General features: G+C 47.8%; 4 protein-coding genes across 6 annotated transcripts; 3 read left to right on the forward strand and 1 right to left on the reverse strand.

The window, feature by feature from the left end:
• The first annotated feature begins 168 nt into the window (after window positions 1-168).
• On the forward strand, window positions 169-5,934 carry dus2 (dihydrouridine synthase 2). 2 transcript variants are annotated; one of them, XM_084673130.1, is made up of 16 exons: window positions 169-271; window positions 463-609; window positions 720-765; window positions 845-936; window positions 1,088-1,131; window positions 1,295-1,355; window positions 1,981-2,028; window positions 2,147-2,212; window positions 2,307-2,377; window positions 2,479-2,565; window positions 2,750-2,918; window positions 3,514-3,635; window positions 3,829-3,972; window positions 4,108-4,195; window positions 4,550-4,623; window positions 5,029-5,934. In XM_084673130.1, exons 2-16 carry the CDS (start codon window positions 481-483, stop codon window positions 5,288-5,290), a joined length of 1,503 nt encoding a protein of 500 aa, XP_084529256.1. In that variant the 5' UTR covers window positions 169-271; window positions 463-480; the 3' UTR covers window positions 5,291-5,934. The 2 variants fall into 2 exon arrangements, with proteins under 2 accessions (XP_084529256.1, XP_084529258.1); XM_084673132.1 differs by lacking the exons at window positions 169-271; window positions 463-609 and having other exon boundaries at window positions 734-765; window positions 856-936.
• Window positions 5,935-6,029: 95 nt separating this feature from the next.
• On the forward strand, window positions 6,030-16,433 carry nfatc3b (nuclear factor of activated T cells 3b). 2 transcript variants are annotated; one of them, XM_084671355.1, is made up of 9 exons: window positions 6,030-6,492; window positions 7,543-8,623; window positions 8,965-9,685; window positions 10,939-11,138; window positions 11,501-11,673; window positions 11,811-11,951; window positions 12,104-12,159; window positions 12,248-13,262; window positions 15,626-16,433. In XM_084671355.1, the coding sequence occupies exons 1-9, from the start codon at window positions 6,402-6,404 to the stop codon at window positions 15,754-15,756; spliced, it is 3,609 nt and encodes a 1,202-aa protein (XP_084527481.1). In that variant the 5' UTR covers window positions 6,030-6,401; the 3' UTR covers window positions 15,757-16,433. The 2 variants fall into 2 exon arrangements, with proteins under 2 accessions (XP_084527481.1, XP_084527482.1); XM_084671356.1 differs by having other exon boundaries at window positions 6,033-6,492; window positions 8,965-9,127.
• Window positions 16,434-16,492: 59 nt separating this feature from the next.
• Window positions 16,493-18,113, reverse strand: pdcd2l (programmed cell death 2-like). Its single transcript, XM_084671358.1, has one exon. The coding sequence runs from the start codon at window positions 17,821-17,823 to the stop codon at window positions 16,594-16,596; it is 1,230 nt and encodes a 409-aa protein (XP_084527484.1). The 5' UTR covers window positions 17,824-18,113; the 3' UTR covers window positions 16,493-16,593.
• Window positions 18,114-18,215: 102 nt separating this feature from the next.
• amfra (autocrine motility factor receptor a) lies at window positions 18,216-25,885 on the forward strand. Its single transcript, XM_084671357.1, has 13 exons — window positions 18,216-19,219; window positions 19,512-19,604; window positions 19,883-20,047; window positions 20,374-20,526; window positions 21,051-21,091; window positions 21,203-21,335; window positions 21,524-21,657; window positions 21,781-21,891; window positions 22,070-22,254; window positions 22,544-22,647; window positions 22,871-23,005; window positions 23,216-23,448; window positions 24,224-25,885. Exons 1-13 carry the CDS (start codon window positions 18,971-18,973, stop codon window positions 24,321-24,323), a joined length of 1,836 nt encoding a protein of 611 aa, XP_084527483.1. The 5' UTR covers window positions 18,216-18,970; the 3' UTR covers window positions 24,324-25,885.
• The last annotated feature ends 585 nt before the right edge of the window (window positions 25,886-26,470 follow it).

The following is a 26,470-nucleotide window of genomic DNA, read 5'->3' on the forward strand; positions in this document are numbered from 1 at the left end:
GTAACCTTAAAAATAGTTTGTCCTCATATTTAATTTAAGATTCCTGTATGTTTAACGTATGCACCTTCCTCCCAACGCAAATTCCTTCTCTGTGCAAACTTTCATGGCGAATAAAACCCATTTTGATTCTGAGGCGTTACTGCACAAACATCACCGCAAAACTGATCGGCTCGAGAGACGTCAGATGACGTAGTATCTTAAACAGGAAGTGCAGTAAACGCGTGTCTGTTTCTCGAACAGCAAATGGAGACATATTTGTTCACCGATACCGGTAAGATTTCTTTTTTTTGTATATATACACTCAATAAGTAATTTCCAAATAAATCCATAGCTTGCACCTAGTTGTATCGAGTCAAGCTAGCTTTATATTTGGTGCACAAATGGGCACAAGTTACAACTTCTGATATGTTACCTAATTGTTTCTCAATTTGTGTGTTGCGTGTTTTCTCTCCGTCACTTTAGTCATACAACGATAACATAATGACCTCGAACGCAGTTGGAAGGCTGAGTTTCCGCAACATAGCAGCTCTCGCGCCGATGGTACGTGTGGGTACCCTGCCCATGAGACTGCTGGCTCTGGACTTAGGTGCAGACATTGTGTACAGTGAGGTAAGCAAAACAGATGTGGTCGAAATAACTGCGTGCCAAAACATATCACAAGTTTCTAAATTAACCCGAGTCTTTCCAAATACAAATCTCAAAATGATTTTGTTTTGCAGGAGCTGATCGATATAAAAATGGCACAATGTGAAAGGGTGGTGAATGGTAAGGGTCTTTTTTAATCACTGTCACTGCAACAACGTATTTTTGTCTTATGTACCAATGTTTGGTGTATACCTGACAGAGGTGTTGGAGACGGTGGATTTTGTTGCCCCAGATGAGAAAATCATGTTCAGGACCTGCGGGAAAGAAAAGGACAGAGTTGTATTTCAAATGGTAAATATGACCCAATATGTCCTTAGACGTGCCCATTTTGCACCAAAGACATAATGTGAAAAATAAAGTCTGATTTGATTTGTTACTATGACGTGTTTTGATGTAACCAAATGATTTAGGTCTAATAATTACACATGTATCATGCATCCAGGGAACCGCTAACCCAGAAAGAGCACTGCGAGTGGCACAGCTTGTGTGAGTCCGAACTTATGTAGCTCTGTTCTTCTCAAGTACAAATAAAATGTACATACATATTTTTCTACTATGCCCATTGAATTGACACAACCGTACGCCTGAGATATTCTGCTCCTGTGCCGCCCTCTTTTCTAAACTACGCCTGTTTCTTTCTCGTACGTAGAGAGAATGATGTGGCCGCAATCGATGTGAACATGGGCTGTCCAAAGGAATACTCCACCAAGGTGAGCCTGGACGCCTTCTAGAACCAGTCCTGGTGAAGTGCCGCTCTGTGCCAGCTCCTCTCACCTTGTTTTGACTTTGAAGGCATATTATTCATGTTTTATCAGTGTAATTACATTGTCATTTAGCAGACACTCTTATCCAGAGCGACTTACAGTAAGTACAGGGACATTCTCCCAGAGGCAAGTAGGGTTTGAAGTGCCTTGCCCTAGGACACAACGTCATTTGGCACGGCCGGGAATCGAACCAACAACCTTCTGATATAATAGCCCGACTTCCTAACCGCTCAGCCACCTGACCCCCACATAATGTGACAGGAGAGAGGGAGGGGGGGGGGGGGGGAGACACACGACATGCAGCGAAGCGCTGGGCTGGATTTAAACCCCTGGCTGTGGGGTTTGAACATGGTACACTCCCCTCTCAGTCTACATGGTACACTCCCCTCTCAGTCTACATGGTACACTCCCCTCTCAGTCTACATGGTACACTCCCCTCTCTGTCTACATGGTACACTCCCCTCTCAGTCTACATGGTACACTCCCCTGTCAGTCTACATGGTACACTCCCCTGTCAGTCTACATGATACACTCCCTCCCCTGTTGTGACCTGAATATGTTTCTCCTTTAGGGTGGAATGGGAGCTGCTCTCCTCTCTGATCCTGACAAAATCGAGGCAGTAAGGTTCTCCTCCTTAAGTTAACATGTACAATATGTGGGTTGAGATGTCATTGCTGGATCACAGGAGTAGGTAAATGTATTGTTCAAGTTCAAATCTAGTTATTCTGTTTCTGTAGATTCTCACTACACTCGTCAAAGGAGTTTCTAAACCAGTGACGTGCAAAATCAGAATCTTACCCACAGTGAGTTGAATGTACTTCTTTTGGAATGTTAGTAGTCTCACTTCAGCCTGATGTTTGTGCATGTTTTCATTCAATTAATTGATTGATGTTTTAGCTGGAGGACACCGTAAACCTGGCCAGGAGGATCGAAAAGACCGGTGTGGCTGCCATTGCTGTGCACGGCAGGTAGGCCGTCAGGTTGTTTATCATTTATAATGTTTTTGTGTATTTGAATACACATTATAATAATATACCGTGTTCTTACTTTGTCGTTGTCGCCAATTCAGGTTGAAGGAGGAGCGGCCGAGTCATCCTGTTCACTGTGACTTCATCCAGGCTGTGGCTCAGGCCCTCACCATCCCTGTCATTGCCAAGCAAGTTGCCCTCTTACCCACATTCCTCATTAACATCCTAATGTGTTTTATCCATTTGACAGTTATTATTATTATTATTATTTCTTTTACAATCCTATCAGAATTCTCCATGATGCATTCCACAACCATAAACGTTCTTGTCGTGCGATAAGTGTTCTTAGTTTCTGTGGTTGACATTGTGCAGCGGAGGGTCCCTGGATCTGGTGAAGACCTACGATGACATCGAGCTGTTCCGCACTGCGGCCGGCGCCTCGTCGGTGATGCTGGCTCGGGCCGCTATGTGGAACCCCTCTGTGTTCCGCTGTGAGGGGCTGCTGGCTGTGGAACAGGTCATCCAAGATTACATCAAATATGTGAGTATCACCTCTGCCTCCACAACCACAATTCACTAGAGCCTTGCTATGTGCCGGAAAGTAACTGACACAAGCCTGGCTTTTTGGGTAAACTCGCTTTATGGAACAGGCCCCTGGAAAACGGGAGACACTGTCTCCTCTCTGTTTGTAGGCCGTACCCCATGACAACCATGCCTGTCTGTTTGTAGGCCGTACCCCATGACAACCATACCTCTCTGTTTGTAGGCCGTACCCCATGACAACCATGCCTGTCTGTTTGTAGGCCGTACCCCATGACAACCATGCCTGTCTGTTTGTAGGCCGTACCCCATGACAACCATGCCTCTCTGTTTGTAGGCCGTACCCCATGACAACCATGCCTCTCTGTTTGTAGGCCGTACGCCATGACAACCATGCCTCTCTGTTTGTAGGCCGTACGCCATGACAACCATACCTCTCTGTTTGTATGCCGTACCCCATGACAACCATACCTCTCTGTTTGTAGGCCGTACCCCATGACAACCATGCCTGTCTGTTTGTAGGCCGTACCCCATGACAACCATGCCTGTCTGTTTGTAGGCCGTACCCCATGACAACCATACCTCTCTGTTTGTAGGCCGTACGCTATGACAACCATGCCTTCAACACCAAGTACTGCATCTGTCAGATGCTCAGGGACAGGGTGGAGTCTCCGGCGGGGAAGCGACTCCACTCTGCCCAGACCAATGCAGAGATCAGGTGCGCATCACCCTCCCTATGATTTCACACTGGGAAAAACATGCTCCATCGCTGAGGATTCTGGGTCATGGAGTTCTGTCTCTCACAAAATACCACAGTTTTTTTTTTATGGCTGGAACGCATACACCTCATGTTTTATTTGACAGATGTTGTGAAGTATGTGCATGCACAAACATCATGATGTGTTTTCCAGTGAGATCTTTGGGCTAAAGGAATGCTATGAGAAGACTCAGGCAGAACTACAGGTCAGGAGAGAGGCCGTTAAGACTAACCTCAACCCCCCTGAGCTCTCAGTTACAGTCGGGGACGTCACCATGATGCCTGTGAAATTTGAAAGGTTTGTGCCCCTGACCCAGTTGTAATTGTTTCAACGAATGTGTCTTCTTGACCTCTTGGCTGAAGATAGTTGTATGCCTTCCTGACGTGTGTGTAATGTGTTTGTGGTGTGGTGTGTTTGTGTGGTGTGTGTCAGGAGGGAGTACCCGGCAGAAGTCAGCCCTAAGATGTATCTTCTGGAATGGAGCCGTCAGCAGAAACTGGAGCAGCCACGATACGACACAGTAAGAGAAAGGAGGAAGGAAGACAGGCCGGGAGGAGGGAGATGTGGGGTGAGGGGTGGAGGATGGGGTACAAGGGGTGGAGTATAGGGGGTGAGGGGTGGAGGATGGGGTTCAAGGGGTGGAGTATAGGGGGTGAGGGGTGGAGGATGGGGTACAAGGGGTGGAGTATAGAGGGTGAGGGGTGGAGGATGGGGTGGAGTATAGGGGGTGAGTGACGGATGGGTGTGGCAAGGCATGGTCTGGTGGGGGGGTGTGATATTAAAACAGGATCTCTCATTGCTGTTGTTCTGTTTTGTGCCAATATAACAAACATGTATGTTGTTATGAGAACTGCTTTACTGATGTTTACATCAGGCACAGCGCACGCAAGACCGGGCTTTCCAGTCCACTGTCACCATGGCAGCAAGAAGATACAGGTCCACGTTGTGGTGAGTCAGGCACACGTGACTGGAACAGAGCCCGTTTGAAGGGAAGACTTTAGTGTGATCCGTGTGCGTCCCGGAGCATATCCTGAAGTGCTGACCGTATTAGATGGTTCCACTGTCTTAGTGCAGCTCACAATGACGACAAATGTGTTTATACGTTTATTTCCTGCGCACCGCCCATCCAAACAAGTTCCCCCCTTTATGCTGCACTTAGTTCTCTAGATAATTGAGCCACAGACACAGATTCCTGCCAGATAAGTACAATTCAGTGGAAGAGCAGTCAACCGCATATCAAGAGGTTCGCCCCCTTAGATAAACCGCCTGCTAAATGAACACTTATTATTACAACATTATATACAAATTGTTGGGTCAGTGCAAAGCTATACACTCTCTGTCTCCCCAACTCAGGGAGAAGTCGAAGAAGTATGCAGAGCAGGCGGCGGCGGTGGTGTGTCTGCGAGTACTGGGCTTGCCGGAGGGCCGCGTGGGCGAGGAGGACCAGGGCCTGGTGGGCAAGAGGAAGAGGGAGAGGAGCCCCCCCGACCAGGACGCTGCTGAGGAGCCGATGGGGGAGAAGAAACGCCTGTCTCTTCACCTCCAACCACAGTTGTCTAAAGGAGGTGCTGCCGTGGTTACTAACGGTGTACGCCTCCAGACGGACGGGCCGTGATGGCCGCGCTGCAGCGTGTTATTGCCGTGTTGTGAGCGATCAGAAGCCCACAGAAACATAGTGTGCTCCATCTCTGTGTAACGCTGGCTGGTGCTGGGGTCGGCTGTTGGTGGATGAGATTGATAGAGGTTTTTTCTGTCGGAGGTATTCTATAATCTACTGATGTAACTTGTCAACAAAACTGTTGGATGAGTTATTCAGCTGTATTTTTGTTTACAGGCAATGAGGGTGGGCAGATACGTTTTATTCCAACTTTCCACATTTGATTATTTGGATTTAAGTGACGGATTTGAAAGTCTAGTATAAGACTTTTGAAATCGTATACTGTTTAAACAAAGTGACACTTCGTTTTGTGTACTATATTTCCTGTTATTGCCATTATTTCTGAGTATGAGATTTTCAACCAGAAGATGGCAGTGAAGGGGGAAGATGTGTATATACACAAATGTTTAATTTATAACTTTTTAATTATTAATTTATCTTTAATGAGGCCTTTCAAAAGAAAGAAAACGTATGTTTTAATTCCAAACCTCTACAATTTCCTAATTGCTTGGAAACGCATATATCATTGTAAGTTGCAAAGTAACATAACATACTTGTGGGTTTTATTCATTTCGAATAAATTAAGTTATGCAAACTAGAAATGTGTCACATGTTTTCTTCTGATATGATTTCATTTGCGAAGGATTTTAACATCATACTGTACTCTGGGCTCGGAGACGGGTGTTGAATTTTGCTGACGTCACGGTCGGAGCTGTCTAATGCTTTGTTTGTAATGTGGAAGTTGGAGTAGAGTACTTTGTCGTCCACCGAGAGAATCTACGGTCAACCGTTTCGTCTTTTCGTTGGTCTGTAGCTCGAGCAAACCTTTACATTGAAATACCTTGAAGGCAAATCTACCTAAATGTTGACACTGGAGGTGACGTAAGTCATTTCAGATTCGCGTAGCAGCAATTTACAACTTCGGTTTGGATCGACTTGTTGCTGTTTACCCTGTAATACGAATCAAAAAGTTTTTATTGCTACACGTAGCTTATGCCTAAGGAGTTTTAATGCGTCCTGAGTCAACTCCGACCTGAATTTGAAGGTTGAACCTGACTCGTCCTATCCAATGACTACAGTTAATTGTAGCAGTAATGAGGAGCTGGACTTCGGACTTACTTTCGGGGTAGACACGCAACAACATTTGCTAGGCCCCGCAGGTGAGTTCAGTTTTGACAACATATCCTCTCCGCTGTGTTAGGCAGCTTAAGAGACACGAATCTGTTCAAATAATCTGTTAGGCAGGGGCTACCTTCTTATGATTCATTCAATATAATGTATAATGCATAAGACGTAATGTCATGTACGTTTTAGTGTATCTACAAATGCTGGTAATTTGGCGATCTCAGTTTAAGTTTATTTTGCTAACATGATAGGGTTTCAAACTTTTGGAAGAAAAACTTTTTTTTCTTTCAATATTGTCTTGATTGATATTGATTATGGTATCTGCATAAAGGCACGCAGAAGGAGAAATAAGAAATGAGTGAAAAGTACCGCTTATTGGCTGATAAAAAGGCACAGACCCCTATGTCGACACCCCTGACCTCAGTCGTCTGGTTCAATGCCTCCTTCCCTATTCCAACCGTTAAACATGGCACCCCCACATAAGCTACTGTAAGCTGCCAGCCAAACCGCTTGCGATGCTCTCATCTGATACATCAGATAATATTCATATTCATTACGTTTATTGAATTTGCAAATATTAGAAGAATATGGCTGGTTTATTGTGATTCATATCAAGACAATCAGCTCTTTGACTCCCACATTTTTTGCATTTTGTGTGCAGAAGTCTGTGTGGGCGCATGTCCTGTGTGAACTGTGGTATTAATAGTAGGTCGTTTTTGCAGCTCTGTTGACAGCTGTGAGCACATACAGTTGTGTGAATTAGCCAGACTAGTGCTCTTGATCATTTTTATAATATCACCATGCTGCAGAGGCCTGCAGGTTAACTTACAGGTCCATCAAGTATTTTTTGTACAGGATGAATAATTTATCTGTAATGAATCTTTGTAGCTGTTCGATGTAATGATGTACATAGTGTGAAGACTCTTTATAGAAAGTTCTGTTGATAACATCAACTGCTTGTCTTGCAGAGTTACAGGGAGTGACAATTGTATCTGTTGTGTGCTGAAGATTAGACACTTTGCATTGCAAATGAGCCACCTTCTTTATTTGCTTACCACTTATACCTGACATTTTCTTTCAAACAGGTGGAGAACCTGATGACAGCACACCTTACTACACCCAAGTTTTGGCCAACCAACCTACCGGTCAACATCCATCTCCACCTACTTTCCAAGACCCCAGTAGCATCCACCGGCACCAACCTAGTTATGAAGTCCACAGTTTCCAATACAGTTCCTTGGGGCACCCCAAGGCATTCGACTGCCCAAGCATCCAGATTACCTCCATAGCCCCTAACAGTCACCAGGAGGCGGGAAGCTGTCACAATGCAGTGGCAGCCAGGGGGCCGGAGGGTGACGGCCCTGGCCCTGACAGGTCCTGGTCCAGGGACCACCTGTACCTGCCTCTGGAGCCTGGCTACCGGGACGCCACCCTGAGCCCCAGTCCCTGCAGCAGCCTGTCCTCCCGCAGCTGGCTGTCCGACCTCTCCTCCTGCGAGTCTTTCTCCCACATCTACGACGACGTGGAGGCTGAGCTGAACGAGGCGGCAGCCGGGGTCACTCTGGGGTCGCCGTTAGCCTCTCCTCTCCCCTCTCCCGGCTGTGGAGGCGGGGCGTTCGGCGTGGAGATCTGGCAGCTGCAGTACCAACACCCTCTCCTCTCGTCTTACCAGTCCCCGCGCCAGTCGCCCTGCGCCTCCCCGCGCCACTCCCCTCGCACCAGCGTCACGGACGAGAACTGGCTCAACCCTCGCCCGCCCTCCCGGTCATCCTCCAGGCCCACGTCACCCTGTGGGAAGAGACGGCACTCCAGCGCGGACGTCGGCGCCCGCTCCCCCTCCCCGCACCACTCTCCAAGCCCCACCCCGGGACACTCCCCCCGAGGCAGCGTGACAGAGGACACCTGGGGAGGCAGCCCTGCCGCTGCCCTGATGGACGTGGATGTTCCCTCCAAGACCCGGAGGACCTCCAGGGCCCACATGGTTCACCTGGCAGGACAGGGGGACTCTGGGCTGGACGACCCAGGGATAGGGGTGCCTCAGCTGGACTCATCTGCGGAGGAATGTGTGGGCGGTCTAAACCAGGGTGGTCTGGCCGAGTTGTTCCTCGCAGTCCCCTCACACTTCACCTGGAACAAACCCAAGCAGGGCAACTCTCCACTTTTCAGGTTGTTATGCGTGTCAACAGCAGTGGAAAACACAGTATACAGTACACACACGTCAGCCAAAACAGCCTCTTACGTTTTGGCTGGAAGAGCCTACTAGTAAATGTACTGTGCTGTGTATGTCCATGTAGGTGACTTTGTAAACAAAGCACCTGCTTAGTGACTGTGTTTCTTGTCACCTCCAGCTGAACCATTCATAGCTGTCTCTGATTTGCTCTGTTGAGATCAAATACACATGGCATCGTCCTCCACGGAGCTGTATTGTGGGTCATCAACATTGGAACAAAATGAAGTAAATACTAATGTAGAGCCTTTAACCAGATGTGCCGTGTTTCCCCTGGCAGGCTGTCATCTCCACCCTCTCTAGACTGCCCGCTCCCCAGCCAGGACGGCCAGTACGAGCTGAAGATCGAGGTGCAGCCCAAGGCTCACCACCGGGCCCACTACGAGACGGAGGGCAGCAGGGGAGCAGTCAAGGCCAGCTCTGGGGGACACCCTGTCGTTAAGGTACGCTGCCAGGCTGTCAGTGAAGGGACGACACAAGGTCAATCTGAACAGTCTCAGGACAAGGCCAGCTCTGGGGTACACCCTGTCGTTAAGGTACGCTGCCAGGCTGTCAGTGAAGGGACGACACAAGGTCAATCTGAACAGTCTCAGGACAAGGCCAGCTCTGGGGTACACCCTGTCGTTAAGGTACGCTGCCAGGCTGTCAGTGAAGGGACGACACAAGGTCAATCTGAACAGTCTCAGGACAAGGCCAGCTCTGGGGTACACCCTGTCGTTAAGGTACGCTGCCAGGCTGTCAGTGAAGGGACGACACAAGGTCAATCTGAACAGTCTCAGGACAAGGCCAGCTCTGGGGTACACCCTGTCGTTAAGGTACGCTGCCAGGCTGTCAGTGAAGGGACGACACAAGGTCAATCTGAACAGTCTCAGGACAAGGCCAGCTCTGGGGTACACCCTGTCGTTAAGGTACGCTGCCAGGCTGTCAGTGAAGGGACGACACAAGGTCAATCTGAACAGTCTCAGGACAAGGCCAGCTCTGGGGTACACCCTGTCGTTAAGGTACGCTGCCAGGCTGTCAGTGAAGGGACGACACAAGGTCAATCTGAACAGTCTCAGGACAAGGCCAGCAACAGCTACGTAGCAGGCATAAACAGGATGGATGGTGTCCTGTGCTTTCACTATATGTCAGAGAATTCATTTATCAAATTTGTTGCAATCCAATCGAGCTTGTGTGTTTAATTTAAGTCCAATTACATTCAGCTTGTGTTTTCTAGGTCAGGGTTTGTACATGGAGCGTAGGTGAGGGTTCAGTTCTAACCTTGTCAGTGTCCACAGTGTAGCTTCCTGTTATATCAAAGGAAGTGTTTTGTCACGCCAAACATGATTATTTTATTCTGATATGCTGATTAAGTCTTGGTTAATGTTTCACCACTTCTGTGTAATGTTTATCTGTGATTAGTGAAGCGTGTTTGTGTACTTGTCTTAGTGTATGCTTCTCATTCAAACTGAACCCAGACATGAATACAGCTGAAACTGAACATTTCGTCCCTTCTGCACACACAAGATGTTTACGTGTGTGACTGGGGTGTGTTTGCTGTGGTGTGTACATGGAAGGGGGCTTAGCATTAGTGTCTATTAGCTCAGAAGACACCTTTTGTACCACGCTGAAACTCGCCATGGAAACCATGATTCTGTGAAACAAGTCTGTGAATTGTTTAGTTTTTTGACCATGTGGAACGTGGAATTCCTGTCATACTTGAGTCAGTCCAAGGCAGTACATCTTACACCCCCCCCCCCCCCCTCGCAAACACTCTGATCTTTTGACGTTGAATGTATTTTTGACTGAACTCTTGTTAGGGATACCACCTAACATGTCCGGAAGGGGTGTGTTACAATCTAGGGATCAGAGAACCAGATGCAGAGCTGAGATACACAAAGGTCTCACATGTAACATATACCCGCTGGTTTATTTTGGGATTGGTTGATAGTGACAGTGGCAAATCCACAGAACATTTCACTAGTCCTGTTTGTTACGTTCTCAAATACGTACACACAGGGGCTCTGTGCCTTCGCTCCACCAACGAGCAGAATGCTTAGTGCCTTCAGTGAAGATAGACATTGTTATAGGCTCACCCTGATACACACCCTGATACATTTGGCTGTTCATGACATCAGTGAGCATGTTGTGCTCCTAAGGGCAGCTTTTACTGACTATAAGACTGACTATGACTTTGATTACTATAAGAATGACTGCAAGAGGCATCAGTGATAATGTGTCATTTCAGTTCTTCACAGAATGGTTTTGTTTACAGCTTCTTGGCTACAGTGAGACACCAGTCAACCTACAGGTGTTCATCGGGACGGCAGACGATCGTTTTTTGAGACCACATGCCTTCTACCAGGTGCATCGGGTAACTGGGAAAACTGTCTCTACTGCCTGCCAGGAAAACATCATAACCAGCACCAAAGTTCTCGAAATACCTCTCATCCCAGAAGACAATATGTCCAACAGGTAATACTCCAAAGCATAGAGGATTTAAATTTAGAAAAGCACTACAAAGGAAGAACTAGAACTGTGATATATAATCCTCTGTGATCCACCCAACAACCACTTTGGATTCTGTTCATTTTTCATGATTAATAGTGTGTTCAATTCTCAGAAGTGCTAAGAAAATGAAAAGGAATATTTCATCTGTTCAAAAATAGAAATGTGGTTGACTTTCCTTTTTTTTAAACAAACTTGTTAGAGTTATCAGATTCATCTTATTAAACAAAATGTCAATATACTAGTTTGAATTGAGGCACGCATGAGAATGATTGAACATAAAAGTCTGAACAATATTTTCTAAAACTGCTCTGGTGTCTGTACAACAGCATTGACTGTGCGGGAATCTTGAAGTTGAGGAATTCGGACATCGAACTCAGGAAAGGAGAGACAGACATCGGCCGCAAAAACACTCGCGTGAGGATGGCCTTCCGCGTGCACATCCCCCAGCCCGGCGGCAGGATCCTGTGTCTGCAGGCCGCCTCCGTTCCTATCGAATGCTGTGAGTGGCTGAAAAGACGTGAATAGACACAAGCTATTCCTGTGCTGTTACAAACCGACTGGTTGATTGACTGGTTGACCGACCGACTGACTAATTGACTGATTGGTTGACTGATTGGTTGACTTGTGGACCTGCAGCCCAACGGTCGGCCCAGGAGCTGCCCCAGGTTGACAGCTTCAGTCCTGGCAGCTGCTCTGTGAATGGAGGCGAGGAGCTGGTCATCACAGGCTCAAACATCTCCCCAGGGTCCAAGGTCATCTTTGTGGAGAAAGGCCTTGGTAGGTGCTGGTCATCTCACACCTTCCAGACTTACATTCAGAGAACTAATGCCAAAGCAAAAATACTATTATAAAATCAATACAGATCAAAAACAATTACAAAAGCTAAAATCTTTGCTGCAAAAATGACGTTTTCCCCGAAAATTCCCCAGATGGTCGCACACAGTGGGAAGTTGATGCAAACGTGATACAAGAGAAAAGTAACAGTGTGAGTAGTGAGCATGATTGGACATCTCTCCCAAAGTACAGCAGGTTAGACCATTTTAAAATTTAAAACAACAATGTTCTCTTCACAGTCCAGCATTGTGGTGGACATCCCTGCTTACCACAGTAAGACCGTGACCTCGACAGTCCAGGTGCAGTTCTACGTGTCAAACGGAAAGAGGAAGAGGAGCCAAACGCAGGGCTTCACGTACCTCAGTGCTGCAACACACCACAGCACCATCGGCACAAAGCACATGAAGCAGGAACACAGTGACTTTGACTACGTTCCCCACAATCCCTCCACCTGTTATCCAATTAGCACGCAGCTACGCCCGACTGACCAAGATTTTCCTCAGGACACGCCCTTTTATGGGTCTCCTGGAGACCCAGTGCCTTGTGGACGTCCTCCCCAGGCGGGGTGCTATTCCCTGGGGTCTTCTCCACAGCAACCCTCCCCTCACCTCCATGGCTATCCCACCAATATGGGACACCAGCGGATAAGCCCTATGCAGGCCGTCAATCCCAAACCAGCCTCCCTGACTAGGCCGTCATACGACCCCACACCATATAGTGTTCCTTACAGTAACCAACCCTGCTCTGTCATGGCTTCCTGCGGACGTCAGTTCCATCCACAGATACAAGCGCAGGCCACAGTGGCTGCCTCTGTGTCCTCGCGGAGAGAAGGCATGACATACCAGAGTGCCATACAGCCCCAGCTAGCTGGCTCCTGTCCCCAGGCAGCCAGCCAAGCCAGGGCCCACGCCCCAGCCCCAGCCCAGGGGTACTCTCTCAGTTACCACTGCTCACACACAGGGTCCGACCAGGCAGAGGCCTCGCACCACACTCTGAAATACCATCCCACCAGAGACCTGTCCTCTTACTCTCCCGCCCCTGCAGCACCAGCCTGCTCCATCCCCCCATCAGCCTCCCCCGGGGGGTCTCCCAGACGCCAGGCACCCTCCCTGGGCCCCAGCAGAACCAGCCTGGCCTTAGACCTCCATAAGACCCTGAACCCTGCCCCCCACTCTCTCTTCTCCAACTCGGGGGACAGGGTGAGCGTCAAGCAGGAACCGGAGGACAAGCTTCATGAGATCACACTGGATGACGGTAAGAAACTTGCATGAGTGCGCTGTGGAGTATTCACAACTCAAGTGCTTGGATTGCTGTTTTTATCAACTTCCTGAACTAACCAGATGCTTGTTGCAAACCTTAAGACTATAGTTCCAGCTCAGGATATTCCATCTTAGGTCATTCGGTAGAAACATTTGGCCCATATTAAATAATGATTACCATAATTTTTTATTTATTAAGACTATAAGGCGCACCGTTATATAAGCCGCAGCAGCTAAAAGTCTGTTGTTAGCTTAGCTGCTATCACAAAGAGATCAGCATAGAAATGTGGCAACGCGTAGCAATCATTTAGCCACTTAACTTTGGCTATTTTTGAAAAACCTTGAAAAAGTGTGCATCGCTTGTGGCCGTTAACTGTAAAAATCCATAGATATTTCCATAGAATCCATAGATTAGCCGCAGCGTTATATAAACCGCCGGGTCGGAGAACGAGAACAAAGGTGCGGCTTATAGTCCAGAAATTACGGTAAATGAAACTCTTGTTTCTCTAGTAAAGGTTTCAGCTATTATAACATATCATAAAGGTATCATAGCAGTACATTGAGCCACCCGCCTTAAAATGCTCATTTACCCACAAAAAGAACATGCAAATCGTGAATGTAGAAAGTGTTGTTGGGTAACCAGTGCATGCCACAGCTCAGTGTGGGAACAGAGAAGTCCCCACGTTGGGCTGGCAGTTCCCCCAAGCTGTCAGACTGATGAACCGTGAAGCTCTCAGCCTCTCACCATGCCTACCACATTTTTTAATTAATCGCCTATCACAGGCTGGACTGTGTTTGTCCCGACCACACAGATACCGATCTCTGGTCGCCATATGCCCACACTGTGCCTTTGTTTGCCTTCCTACAGAGCGGCGTGGCAGCAGGCCTGGTCCTGTGTGTGTGCCCAGCTCCAGGATCTGGGTTAATTATAGGCAGGGCCCCTGGTTGCTAGCTGAAGGGGGTGACACTTGCACTGTGTGTAGGTTTGTGTACAGTCAAACACAGGAGGGGTGGTGGGGTGGGGCTAAAGATACCACACATGCTAATCTGCTTGTGTTACTGTTGACCAGCTGTCCCCGAGTAGTGATGACAAGTGTTCCTGAGACCCCACCAGCTCTCACTTCAGCTTGAAACAAGAGAGCCGGGCTTGGATGAACTTGACTTTCTGCCTCCAGTCGTTCCGCCTCAACACTCGTACTCACTCAACATCTAATGCTGAGTACACCCTGACAGATTTTTTTTTATCTTTTAAGATTTTCAAAATGTGAGAGACCACAAACATGAGAACAAAGGTTCTCATAAATCCTAGATTTAACCGTTTCACTCCTATAGTGTGTGGTGTTTGTCCTCGGGGTTCCCCCCACACATCAGTATTTCTGATCGTAAATATTCAACATGTTGAATATTTACGATTCGCGATCGGGTTCCGATCCGACGTTCTTCCGAGCAGATTCTGTCACTCTTAACACACCTCACACCGAGGGAATATCTGGTGAGATAATCTGTAGATAATGGAACATTACCTAGGATTGTCGCAAGGGGGAAATCATCCCAAAATCAGATTATCTTGTGGTGTGTACCCAGCATAAGTCACACTAGAATGTTAGAAAAGCTAGTATTTTAGTTTAAGGTTCTTTTATTCACACAGAGAATACTTTTTTTCAGTTGAACTGGGTCCTGTTGACTGATCTCAGGGCAGTCGACCTGGGTCCTGTTGACTGATCTCAGGGCAGTCGACCTGGGTCCTGTTGACTGATCTCAGGGCAGTCGACCTGGGTCCTGTTGACTGATCTCAGGGCAGTCGCACTGGGTCCTGTTGACTGAGCTGCAGGTGTGGGTGATTAGTGCTCTCCCTCTAAAGATGGAGCTCTTTGTGTTTATTTGCATCTTACATCTTTTATCTTCTCCCCTATTCGTTCCGGTTTCAAACACATCACCTTTTCATGGTGAGGGCTGGAAATAGACTGCGTGTGTATATGTGGCCATCTGATCCATCTGGGTGGATGTATAAATAGACTCACAAACATGGTCTGGGGCATCCGGGTGGATCCTGGATGGTGATAGCGCTTTGGAGAGGCCTGTGTTCACAACAGACTTTAAGTTATGTGACAGTAACTGGCTGGGGTGTTCTGTGACATCTAGGGATGAAGACAACAACAACAACAAAAACATGAATTCAATGTATCCAAAAACAAATGTTGGCCTACAACACAACATGCTGTTGCAAGCCGTCTAGTATTTCAGGATGAAGAATGTAACTTGAAACTTGTGTATGGAGCAATACTGCCCTCTCATGGCTGAAAGAAATCTGTGAAGAGATGACAAGATTAATGTAATCTCTGTTTGCCTCTCTCGCAGTGAACGAGATTATCGACAGAGACATATCTCAGATTGGCGGCGTTGCAGACGGTGTTCTGCCAGAACAGGATCGTTTCGGCTGGGATCAAACCTCCGGTGAAACCCCTCTACAGTTCTGTGGCCTTCATTAGCTCTCACCCCTGCTCAGGAGATAGGGGCTGGGGGCGTGGGCCCTGGCTTGGCTGGCTGCCTGGGGACAGGAGCCCTGCTCAGGAGATAACTGGTGCTGTGTATTTAGCAGTTAAATATGCATTTGAGTTAAATAGCTTATTTTAAATAGTCATTCTCATTTTTATCGCCAGGGTACAGTGCCTCAACCAGTCCTTAGCTAACAGCCTGTCATACTCACCCTGTTGTGAGGTGATGCCCATGTGCTTGCTTATTTAGCACTGCCTCAGGATTTTATTATGATATTGTTTTGCTGTAAAAATGTTTTATACCAAAGATTTCTTGTTTGAAGAGGTACAATATGGAAATACATTTAATTACAATAAAATGACTGTAGGATTGTTTGCAGCTGCAATCATTTAACCTAAAAGCCTTCCATTGGCTACATTTAAATGCTGTGTTCATGTATTATTTATTGGCAAATATGTTAACTATGAATCTATTTTTGATACTCTTGGTCTTGCATATATAGTAAACAGATTATTGGAATGACATTTCACACAATGTAAAATTCCTACTTCCAGATTTTACTTTCTAGAGAATGCAGCTTGCACTGTTTGCGTTGGTATGAAGCAGCTATCTTACATTCTACAGTTATACTTGAGGCTGAAGTTTTATTAAAGAAAACTAATGAAACCTATCAGTGTATTATCAATATATTTGATTACAATAAATTCTTGCAAGAGACAAAACTATGAAAAACATGTTTGTCAATACCTCCTTTATTTGTAAAGTTAACACTGACATTCCATTTTTAATTGTCACAAACAGTAACATTGCTATACAATGTAATCGAGTAATCATTTAAAGAGTTTTTGGTCTGGGTCCTGTTGGATGAAGATAAGCTCTTCTACAGGTGAGGTTGAGCCCAATGTCCAACAGCTATTCTTACAGGTGTACACCAGTACTGTCCCAAACTCAACCGACATCTCCGACCTACAATCTTTACTCCGCAGTAAACTGACCAACGCTGGCATCAGCTGTAGCTCAAAGGTCCTAGAGCTGCCACAGCGAGCGCACTCCGGCACCATCTGTGCCATGTTCGAAGGAGGTTCTGAGATATAGAGAGGCGACCCGTTCCAGCAGTACCGCAAGATCTGCTCAGGACACAAGGAGATCTTCTTCATGAATCTGGAGAAGACCGCATCTCCATGTCTGGCCCGGGTCTTCTCGTACTTTTCATCTCCGCGTCCGTCACAGGTGCCCAGCTCGGCGACAGCTACACCTTCTCTTCGCTCATATTCCTTTAACAGTTTCTGAGCGTGATGTAGGTCGGTCGGTTCCACCAGGTCCGTCTCCTCCACTACGCTGACATAGAATGGACTGAAGGTGGGGATATCCAGCTGAATCGCCTCCCTCTCACCAAGACAGAGGTCCCGAAGTCTGCCACTCACATCTAGCTCGGTGGTGGGCATCACCGGCTGCAGGTTTGCCTCCGTCGCCTTCAACTGGGTTTGGGTTGTGTCACTTAAACATGCTGATTCTTCTTCATCTTCCATTCCCCAGTCGCCAGCACTGTCGCACCAGTCAGTGGCAGCGATGGGAGTTTCCGTGCCAGGGTTGAGGGGAGACTGCGAAAGCTCCGGACTCGGTTTGATCTCTGACTCTAGACATTGAGAGCGCAGTACCTTCCAGCTCTCCGACTTCGAACTGCACTGAGGGTTTGGGCAAGCCAACAAATGCAGAGTTCTGTGATAGAGAGACGCCTCCAACGGACAGTACACTTGCACCACATGTGCAAGAATACCATTGCAAAGAACACATCTGGGGTATTGCCAGGACATTACTGGAAGTACGTCCGGTAGATCGCCGACCTTGTTGGTAAAAAATGATAAGGGATATCTCTTTCCATCGCCAATAGCCCCATCACAAACTCCGATAAGAGTTACCTCGTGTGTTTCAGCCATGTTTCGTGTTGTTGACAGGCAACCGGAAGTCGTGATGCATTCGACTTCATGTAGCGCCGGCGTCGCCTGCAGCCCGGCTGACTTGAAGCTACTGCACTTACGGTCATGCCAGTCAAACGGCATTTTTTCCGATGCCTAAAAGTCTGCAGAAATCACAAATACACAAGCACATAGGCTACATCTCTCTCTAGTTTAAAACATTTAGCCAGCCTTAATATGTGATCCTTTTCCCGTTGCACAACCATGTCCCGAAACTTTAGCCCCTAGTCTACAATATAAATAATTTATTTAATTAGCATATACTTCATCTCAAGTGAGGTAAGAGGGAAGATTCGAGCACACTCTTTAACCGTAAGACAGCGCTCTTGCCACAAGCCATAGTTAACCTCGTTGAAAATCTGAATAATGCTGAGAACCTAAAAATAAACGTCATAACTGTAAAATAGTAAAGACATTAACGTGTTTGTAATACAAAATATTATTATTATTGTTATTGTAATATGTCCTTTATCAAATTGTCGGCGATTGTGAGACTAACGTCTCGAGGACTTGACGTCACTCGATTACCAAACGCTTCGAAAAAGCGAGACTTTTTTGACACAATTGTTTCAAATATCTCGTTGCTTCGGAAAGCTTCGTTTCCCCCATAGAGTTGGCAGAGAATGTCTAGTTAGGTTTCCCCATCACTAACCGGAAGTAAACAGCAAAGGACCTAAACGTCACGTCGATTACCGGAAGAAACAAGGAGGGAGACAATGATGCTACACTAACAACACAGACCGCTTTTCAGAGGTTTTAGACCCACATAAATATATACGTCGTCACATTTAACCAAGGGACAGCACCTTGTTTCAACAGGATTGGAGATTTGGCTAGCTAGCTATTTATTCGTGTGTCATGTCCCTCTGTAATAGTCTATACTCGTTTTGATGTAGCTGTCAAACTAGCTCACGAACGGGTTGGGCAGCTAGGCTAGTTACTACTACTACAGTCAGTAGTTCGTCTTGCTTGCTAGCCTGAAAAACACGAATTGGTTAAAAGCTGGGTTGTACTGAAATGGTTGACAAGCTAATTTGTTGAAATTCAACGACATGTGTAAACGTCTTAATAATGCAAGAAGGCATAGTCATAGGCTTGACCTAGACCAGGAAAGAGTTGCACACGTTTGATGAGGCTGTCAAAGACTTGCTCAACTTAGCGGTGCGAACTGCGCTGTGGACTTGAGATATCGATGAAAAGTGTGAAAGCATAGCAAACCCTAACCGCCGACATGCCTTCGCTGTTCTTGGAGAGACTCCCTTGGCCAAGTCTACAGACGTACACAGCTCTGAGTGCTATCTTGCTGGCCGCGACAGTCCTGAGTGCTTACCATACTGTCACGGAAGCTGGAGAGTTAGACCGGTATGTCACACAGGAGTCCCATACCAGCCCTGAAGACGAGTACGACCTCTTCACCAGCTACGGTGATGTAGCCAGTGATATCCTCTTGTACATGACCACTGACACTGCTTTTGTTTGGGTGAGTCTGTGGAACTTTCGTTGCAGTTGTAATCTAACTTACAACTAACTCTCCTTGGGCAAGGCACTTCAACCTACTTGTCTCGGGGAAATGTCCCTGTATTTACTGTAAGTCGCTCTGGTTAAGAGCGTCTGCTAAATTACTAAATGTGATTCAATTCAAAATCAATTGGTTGTGATTCTTTTCTGATGTTGAAGGGTGAAGCAGTTGTTGACAATGATGAGTTACGGTTAGTGCCAACGAACTGTGTGTGTTAAATGTAGTGATGAAATAGCAGTTAATTCCTTCTTAGGTGGTGGTGAATACAGCCTGTTGCATCCTAATGCTGATTGCAAAGGCGATCCAGTGCCTTGTCTTTGGGCCTTTGCGTGTCAGTGAAAAACAGGTTGGTTGAAACGTATCTGAAGTTCATGATATCACTGTCATTAACAACATCCTTCTCTACCTGCAAGGTTTTGAAGATGGGACAATGCAACACAATTTCACAACCTGCAACCCTCTCTCTCTCTCTCTCTCTCTCTCTCTCTCTCTCTCTCTCTCTCTCTCTCTCTCTCTCTCTCTGTGTGTCTCTCCCTCTCTCTCTCTCTCTCTCTCTCTCTCTCTCTCTCTCTCTCTCTCTCTCTCTCTCTCTCTCTCTCTCTCTCTCTGTGTGTCTCTCCACAGCACCTGAAGGAAAAGTTCTGGAACTTTATCTTCTACAAGTTCATCTTCATCTTCGGGGTCCTTAACGTGCACACGTTGGAGGAGGTGTTGATGTGGTCTCTGTGGTTTGCTGTCCTGGTCTTCCTCCACCTGGTGGTGCAGCTCTGCAAGGACCGCTTTGAATACGTACGTTCCAGTACAGGATGCCCTGAGGTCTAAACACACATAGAGAAACATTTCATCAAACTCAAAACATTCTGGCTTACAGACTGGATTAGTGTCATGTCATGTTGGGTGCTGTAAGGTTATATCTAAGGTAGTCCTAATGCTGATGCTACATGACAGATGAAATGTGATGAAATGATTGAGATCCCAATTGGATAGTACCACAATGGTGCAAATAAGGTAGTATCATAATCACGCAAATTAGCTGGTATCACAATCACGCATAGGGTAGTGTTACAATCGTGCGTTACCACAAGGCTGATGCTCACTCTGTGATGTGTCTGCAGTTGTCGTTCTCTCCCACCACGGCGCTGAGCAGCCATGCGAGGGTGCTGGTGCTGCTGGTGGGGCTGATGCTGGCGTGTCTGGGCCTTGCGCTGCTCTGTGGGGTGCTGGGACACGGCCAGGGGATCCACACCGTCGCCTTCATGGCTGCTGAGGTAGGGAGCACCTCCTCTCCTCTGGTCTATCCCCCTGGGCTGCTTGAGGAGGCAGCAGACCCCCCTGGCTCCCTCAGGAGGCAGCAGACCCCCCTGGCTCCCTCAGGAGGCAGCAGACCCCCCTGGCTCCCTCAGGAGGCAGCAGACCCCCCTGGCTCCCTCAGGAGGCAGCAGACCCCCCTGGCTCCCTCAGGAGGCAGCAGACCCCCCTGGCTCCCTCAGGAGGCAGCAGACCCCCCTGGCTCCCTCAGGAGGCAGCAGACCCCCCTGGCTCCCTCAGGAGGCAGCAGACCCCCCTGGCTCCCTCAGGAGGCAGCAGACCCCCCTGGCTCCCTCAGGAGGCAGCAGACCCCCCTGGGCTCCCTCAGGAGGCTGCAGACCCCCCTGGCTCCCTCAGGAGGCAGCAGACCCCCCCTGGGCTGCCTCAGGAGCAGCGGATGAAATCCTGGAGGAGACTGTCTGTGTTGGTGTGTTGTTTTTTACACGCTCCGAATAAACAATAACGCAGGGTTTGTTTGTTTCAGTGGATGCTGGTTACCGTGAGGACCGCTCATGTTATCATCCGGTAGGTGTTTGCTCTTTGTTTTACACAGAGAAACATTGTGTGAACGAGTATAAACCGTGATCTGAGCGTTTTTAAAGATCTAACTGCCAGCCTTTTGGACGTCTCTCTAAGGTACTCCATCCATCTGTGGGACCTGAACCACGAGGGGATCTGGGAGAACAAGGGCTCCTACGTCTACCACACAGACTTCTTCATGGAGCTGTCCCTGCTGGGCCTGGACCTCGTACACCACATCCACATGCTGGTGAGGTCACTTCCTGGTTCTGTATAAACAAACACAAGAGAGCAGGACGTGCTAACGCTACATGCTAACTCATGTAGCCATGGTGGCGCTTAAACGTAAGTGTCGTGTTTTACCGCTTCACTTAGCCCTTTATCCTTTTATTGCTCAATGGAGGTTTGTGTTTCTCTGCCTCCTCCTCCCCCTCTCAGCTCGTGGGGAATATCTGGCTGTCCATGGCCAGCCTGGTGATCTTCATGCAGCTACGCTACCTGTTCCACGAGGTGCAGAAGAGAATACGACGCCACAAAAACTACCTGCGTGTCATCGACAACATGGAGGCCAGGTTGGTTTCTGCACCTGCAAGCTGTACACATGCTCATTAAAACACGCAAGCATTCCTCCTCCGGGGGGTGTGTTTGTACTTGGTCTGAGGTTTCGCTCTGTGGGGGGGGGCTGCTGGGTCCAGGTTTGCTGTGGCCACTCCAGACGAGCTGGCAACTAACGACGATGACTGCGCCATCTGCTGGGACGCCATGGCGACAGCCCGCAGACTCCCCTGCGGTCACCTCTTCCACAGGTTAGCATCTGAGCAGCACAGATACACGGACACAGGAGGAAACATGTCATCAAACAGGAAATAGCACAGCTGTTTTTGATAGGACATCAGGAATTAGTTTATTAGCTGATAATCTGGAAGGTTGATTGGCCTGGGCATGTGTAAAGTGTTTGACGTGAGTGTTTGTGTGTTCACCCAGCTCCTGCCTGCGCTCGTGGCTGGAGCAGGACACCTCGTGCCCTACCTGCCGCATGTCCCTGGACGCCCGCGAGGGGGCCGGGGAGAGGGGGGCTCGGCAGGGGGGCCCCCGCGAGGGGGGCCTGGGCCCAGAGGCCGAGGCCCTGCCCCACATCAACCAGCACAACCACTTCTTCCACTTCGATGGTGAGGGCTCGACTCTCTCAGTACAACCCTTTATCAACGTCAGGCAAACACCAACAAAACAAACGTGCTCCTGCTGGATGGTTGGTTTAGAGCGTCTGGAGGGATAACTGTCGTTTTCACACGGCCCTACAAACACCAACAGGCCCGTCACACCAAACCAACACAACCCACTGGTGGCTGCTTGTTTGGGCAGTTTGAATGGGCCTTCAGACTGCACTGGAGGTAGCAACCAACAATAGCTTTAGCTCTGTTTATTCGTTGATTGACATTCATGTATGTGTTCTTCTAGGGTCTCGTATTGCCAGCTGGCTGCCAAGCTTGTCGGTGGAAGTGAGTCACACGGCCGGCCTGCGGGGCAGCTTTCAGACCAGCCACGCCCAGCTCAGCTCCATGGTCAGTCTGCCTCCAGCGCCTCCCTCTGGCTGGCGTGCTGCCATGACTGGGACCTGGACTGATGTGTTTATGGGGATGCATCTCTGAAGTCCTGTCTTCATTCACCATGTCACGACGAGTACAGCTGTGACATGACTACAAGCAGTGACATGATGACGGATGCTCTCTCTCTCTCCCTGACTCCCCTCCCTCCCTCCCTTCCTCCCCCCCACACCCCCGACAGGCCCATCAGATTCAGGGCATGTTCCCCCAGGTGCCGCTACACCTGGTGCTGCAGGACCTGCAGAGGACCAGCTCTCTGGAGGTCACCACTGACAACATCCTGGAGGGGCGCATCCAGGTTCCCCTCCCCACACAGGTCAGTCTGAGAACATGTCCTTGATTTACACTCATGGTTTCCTGCTTTAGTAATGCTAAAGTTTGAGAGAGACAGGAAAAGCTGGAGAGATGAGGGGGGGCGCACGCACATATACAACAAATGACCCAGGTGGGAATTGAACCACGGAGAAATAAATATAGTCAGCATACTTCTATACTGGAGGAGTTCCTAAACACACGCTGTCCTCAGGTCGCAGAGGGCCAAGCCAGATGGGTGGGCCCTGGCTTGGAGGGCGGCCAGGCCCACCACCCCAGCCCGGAGGTCAGGGCCCAGCCCAGCCTGGAGGTCAGGGCCCAGCCCAGCCCGGAGGCCACATCCCCGGAGATCCAGGAGGTTAGAGGTCGTGGCTTCTCCCAGTCGACCGAGGAGAGGCAGAGGATGCTGCTTCAGAGGAAGGATGAGCTGCTGCTGCACGCTCGCAGGTACTACACCTGTACTACACCTGTACTACACCTGTACTACACCTGTACTACACCTGTACTACACCAGTACTACACCAGTACTACACCAGTACTACACCTGTACTACACCTGTACTACACCTGTACTACACCTGTACTACACCTGTACTACACCAGTACTACACCTGTACTACACCTGTACTACACCTGTACTACACCTGTACTACACCTGTACTACACCTGTACTACACCTGTACTACACCAGTACTACACCTGTACTACACCTGTACTACACCTGTACTACACCTGTACTACACCTGTACTACATCAGTGCTACACCTGTGCTACACCTGTGCTACATCTGTACCACATCATTACTACATCAGTACTACATCAGTACTACATCTGTACTACATCAGTACTACATCTGTACTACATTTGTACTACATCTGTACGTTTTCAATCCTTCCTAAGTACTTCATCAGTCCTGTTGAAGTCACACCTTGCTGTCTTAGTGCTCTACTTACTGCGTTACTGCTTTATTGGGCAGCTGCACTTGAATGTTATCTCTCGCTGTTTGTACTCGTCTGTCTTGTGCAGCTGTTTACCATCCTACATTCTGTTGAGCTTCTTCTGTGGCTCTTATCTTTGTGCTAATCAGGCTGTAGACGGAGCAATGGCTAATTAGCTCTGATGACAACCAGGCTGGGGACTGGCCTCATTTGAACACAAATGCGCGAACGTGCCTTGAACCTCAATAACTCACATCTACACCCCCCTCCTCCTTTCTCCCCCAGGAGGTATCAGAGCAGGAGTTGCGGGGACTCTGCTAGTGTTGTCACCAACGGCAACAATATGGAGGAGGATAATGAAGGGCCGTCCGCAGTGACTCTGTGACACTGTGGCGCAGGAGGCTAGCCGCGGCGGCAGAGCGCTGTCTGCAGGGGCGCTCGTACATCTGACCAGCGAGGACAGACGGGGAAACACTGTGACTCACTGGTACCAACACCATCCACCTGGTGTCTCCTGGTACCAACACCATCCACCTGGTGTCTCCTGGTACCAACACCATCCACCTGGTGTCTACTGGTACCAACACCATCCACCTGGTGTCTCCTAGTACCAACACCATCCACCTGGTGTCTCCTGGTATCAACACCATCCACCTGGTGTCTCCTGGTATCAACACCATCCACCTGGTGTCTCCTGGTACCAACACCTTCCACCTGGTGTCTCCTGGTATCAACACCATCCACCTGGTGTCTACTGGTATCAACACCATCCACCTGGTGTCTACTGTTTTCACACCGACCACCTGGTCTCTACTGGTACCAACACCATCCACCTGTTCTTTATGTGGTTGAGTTAGGACTTCACCCAAATGTTTCGGTTAACGCTCTCCTTAATTGTCTACAACAGAGAAGGATGCAGTGTCACGATCCTCTGTATGCTCTGTCTGAGCTGTGCTGGCCATCATGTCTACAGATGAAATAAGAAATATGACCTCATTGTAGTGTAGCCTTGAATACCCGGCTCATAGCATGTCATTTAGCTTTAAACAAGACAGTTACAGCTATGCAGTGTGTCTGCCCTCAGTATTTTAGTTACTACCTTCTCTTTTCTTCTGCGTAGTGATAAACATGCAAACAGGCAGGCGCTAGTTGTTGCAGGATACAAGTATGCGTTGTAAAAGAACAGGTCTAAAGAGTTTTGTTTGATGACTATCTGTTTGTTAATTTTTGTGTTAAAAATATATTAATATATTTAATATATAATAATAAATATAATATATGTTGCCAGGGTTAGGATTAGATTTGGGGGCAGCTTGAAATTAATTTATTTTAAAGCTATAAAAAAACGGATTGAATATGTATACATTGCTGTTGGTAAATAAAAAATCCCTTTCCAGTGAGCGCAGTATGGGCCATATCCAGTTGGTGAACATGAAGTTACACACACGTGTTTTGTGGTATTACATGTTGCAGCGTCACTTCTGAATTAGGCCTACTTCAGTTTCACTGACTTTAATTCCAATTGATGCTTAATATGTGCAGTACAGTACATGAAAAGGTCATATGGGCTTGACAACTCAAACTATAGCTTGGGCTGTAACTGCTATTTGCAGTGGCCTACAGCTATCTCTCCCTGCCTCAGTCTTCACCTATAGCCTGATAATGGGATGAAATGGCATGTAGTTTTGAGCGTGTTGGATCCCAGAGGACACTTGGGTGTCTGTGATGATTACATCCCCTGTGTTTCCAGTGACCGGTCTGCACAAGCCAAGATAAACAACACGTTAGTGTTTGTAAAGGCCAGTAGCATAGCTTTTATACCTGCCCATGACACTGTGCTGTATTCCTGTTTTACATGTGCACCTTGAGACAGTATTTCTCTGTACATCACATTGGACCTGAGAGAGGCTGCTTAATTCTGCAAATAAATTCAAATAAATTCCATGACGTCAGTGAGTATAATACAGTTACTGAATTTCTGTGTGCATCAAATTCTAACAGTCAAGAATGGTGTTTTTGTATATACTTTTGTAATGACTGTATCATAGATGTAGAAGACCCTTTACAAATAAAATTAGGATCTTCATGCAATCGCTGTCTATGCTTTTGTTTCAGTTAGACAGGGATCTTAATGTACTGTACTTCAAAGGGACATTGACAAACTCAAAACTCAAAAGTCTGACTTGTGATAATGGGCCTGAGCTGTTTTTACATTGAGTGCATCTAATGCCATCTTGATAAGGCCCTCTCTGAATGAACTGAAAATACTTTTCCCCCTCTGAGCGGTGCGGGTTCTGACTGTAAACAGATCAAATGACACGAGTCACATCGTGACTCGTGTACGTTTGATCAGCAACAAAGATTATCTTCCCAGCTCCCTGCCAGGACCAACGAAAACTGTGATTAACGTCACATACCGCAACAACAAAAAACAAGCACGATTTTACAGTCATCCAGTCTCGTTCCACGACAGACACTCCGACGTTCTTGTCACACAAAGACACTAGGGGGCAGTAGCACACCTTAGCTCAG

This window comes from Hypomesus nipponensis, chromosome 14 (assembly GCF_054491055.1).
Source record: "Hypomesus nipponensis isolate SF chromosome 14, ASM5449105v1, whole genome shotgun sequence".
In the NCBI taxonomy this organism is placed as follows: Eukaryota; Metazoa; Chordata; class Actinopteri; order Osmeriformes; family Osmeridae; genus Hypomesus; species Hypomesus nipponensis.

Coding starts and splice junctions, on each gene's coding strand:
- nfatc3b (XM_084671355.1), top strand. CDS start 6,402: ATGACTACAGTTAATTGTAGCAGTAATGAGGAGCTGGACTTCGGACTT. Junction 11,139..11,500: donor GAAGACAATATGTCCAACAG/GTAATACTCCAA, acceptor TCTGTACAACAG/CATTGACTGTGCGGGAATCT. Junction 11,952..12,103: donor CTTTGTGGAGAAAGGCCTTG/GTAGGTGCTGGT, acceptor AAAATTCCCCAG/ATGGTCGCACACAGTGGGAA.
- amfra (XM_084671357.1), top strand. CDS start 18,971: ATGCCTTCGCTGTTCTTGGAGAGACTCCCTTGGCCAAGTCTACAGACG. Junction 19,605..19,882: donor TGCGTGTCAGTGAAAAACAG/GTTGGTTGAAAC, acceptor GTCTCTCCACAG/CACCTGAAGGAAAAGTTCTG. Junction 22,255..22,543: donor CCACTTCTTCCACTTCGATG/GTGAGGGCTCGA, acceptor GTGTTCTTCTAG/GGTCTCGTATTGCCAGCTGG.
- pdcd2l (XM_084671358.1), bottom strand. CDS start 17,823: ATGCCGTTTGACTGGCATGACCGTAAGTGCAGTAGCTTCAAGTCAGCC.
- dus2 (XM_084673130.1), top strand. CDS start 481: ATGACCTCGAACGCAGTTGGAAGGCTGAGTTTCCGCAACATAGCAGCT. Junction 766..844: donor ATGTGAAAGGGTGGTGAATG/GTAAGGGTCTTT, acceptor TATACCTGACAG/AGGTGTTGGAGACGGTGGAT. Junction 3,973..4,107: donor ATGCCTGTGAAATTTGAAAG/GTTTGTGCCCCT, acceptor GGTGTGTGTCAG/GAGGGAGTACCCGGCAGAAG.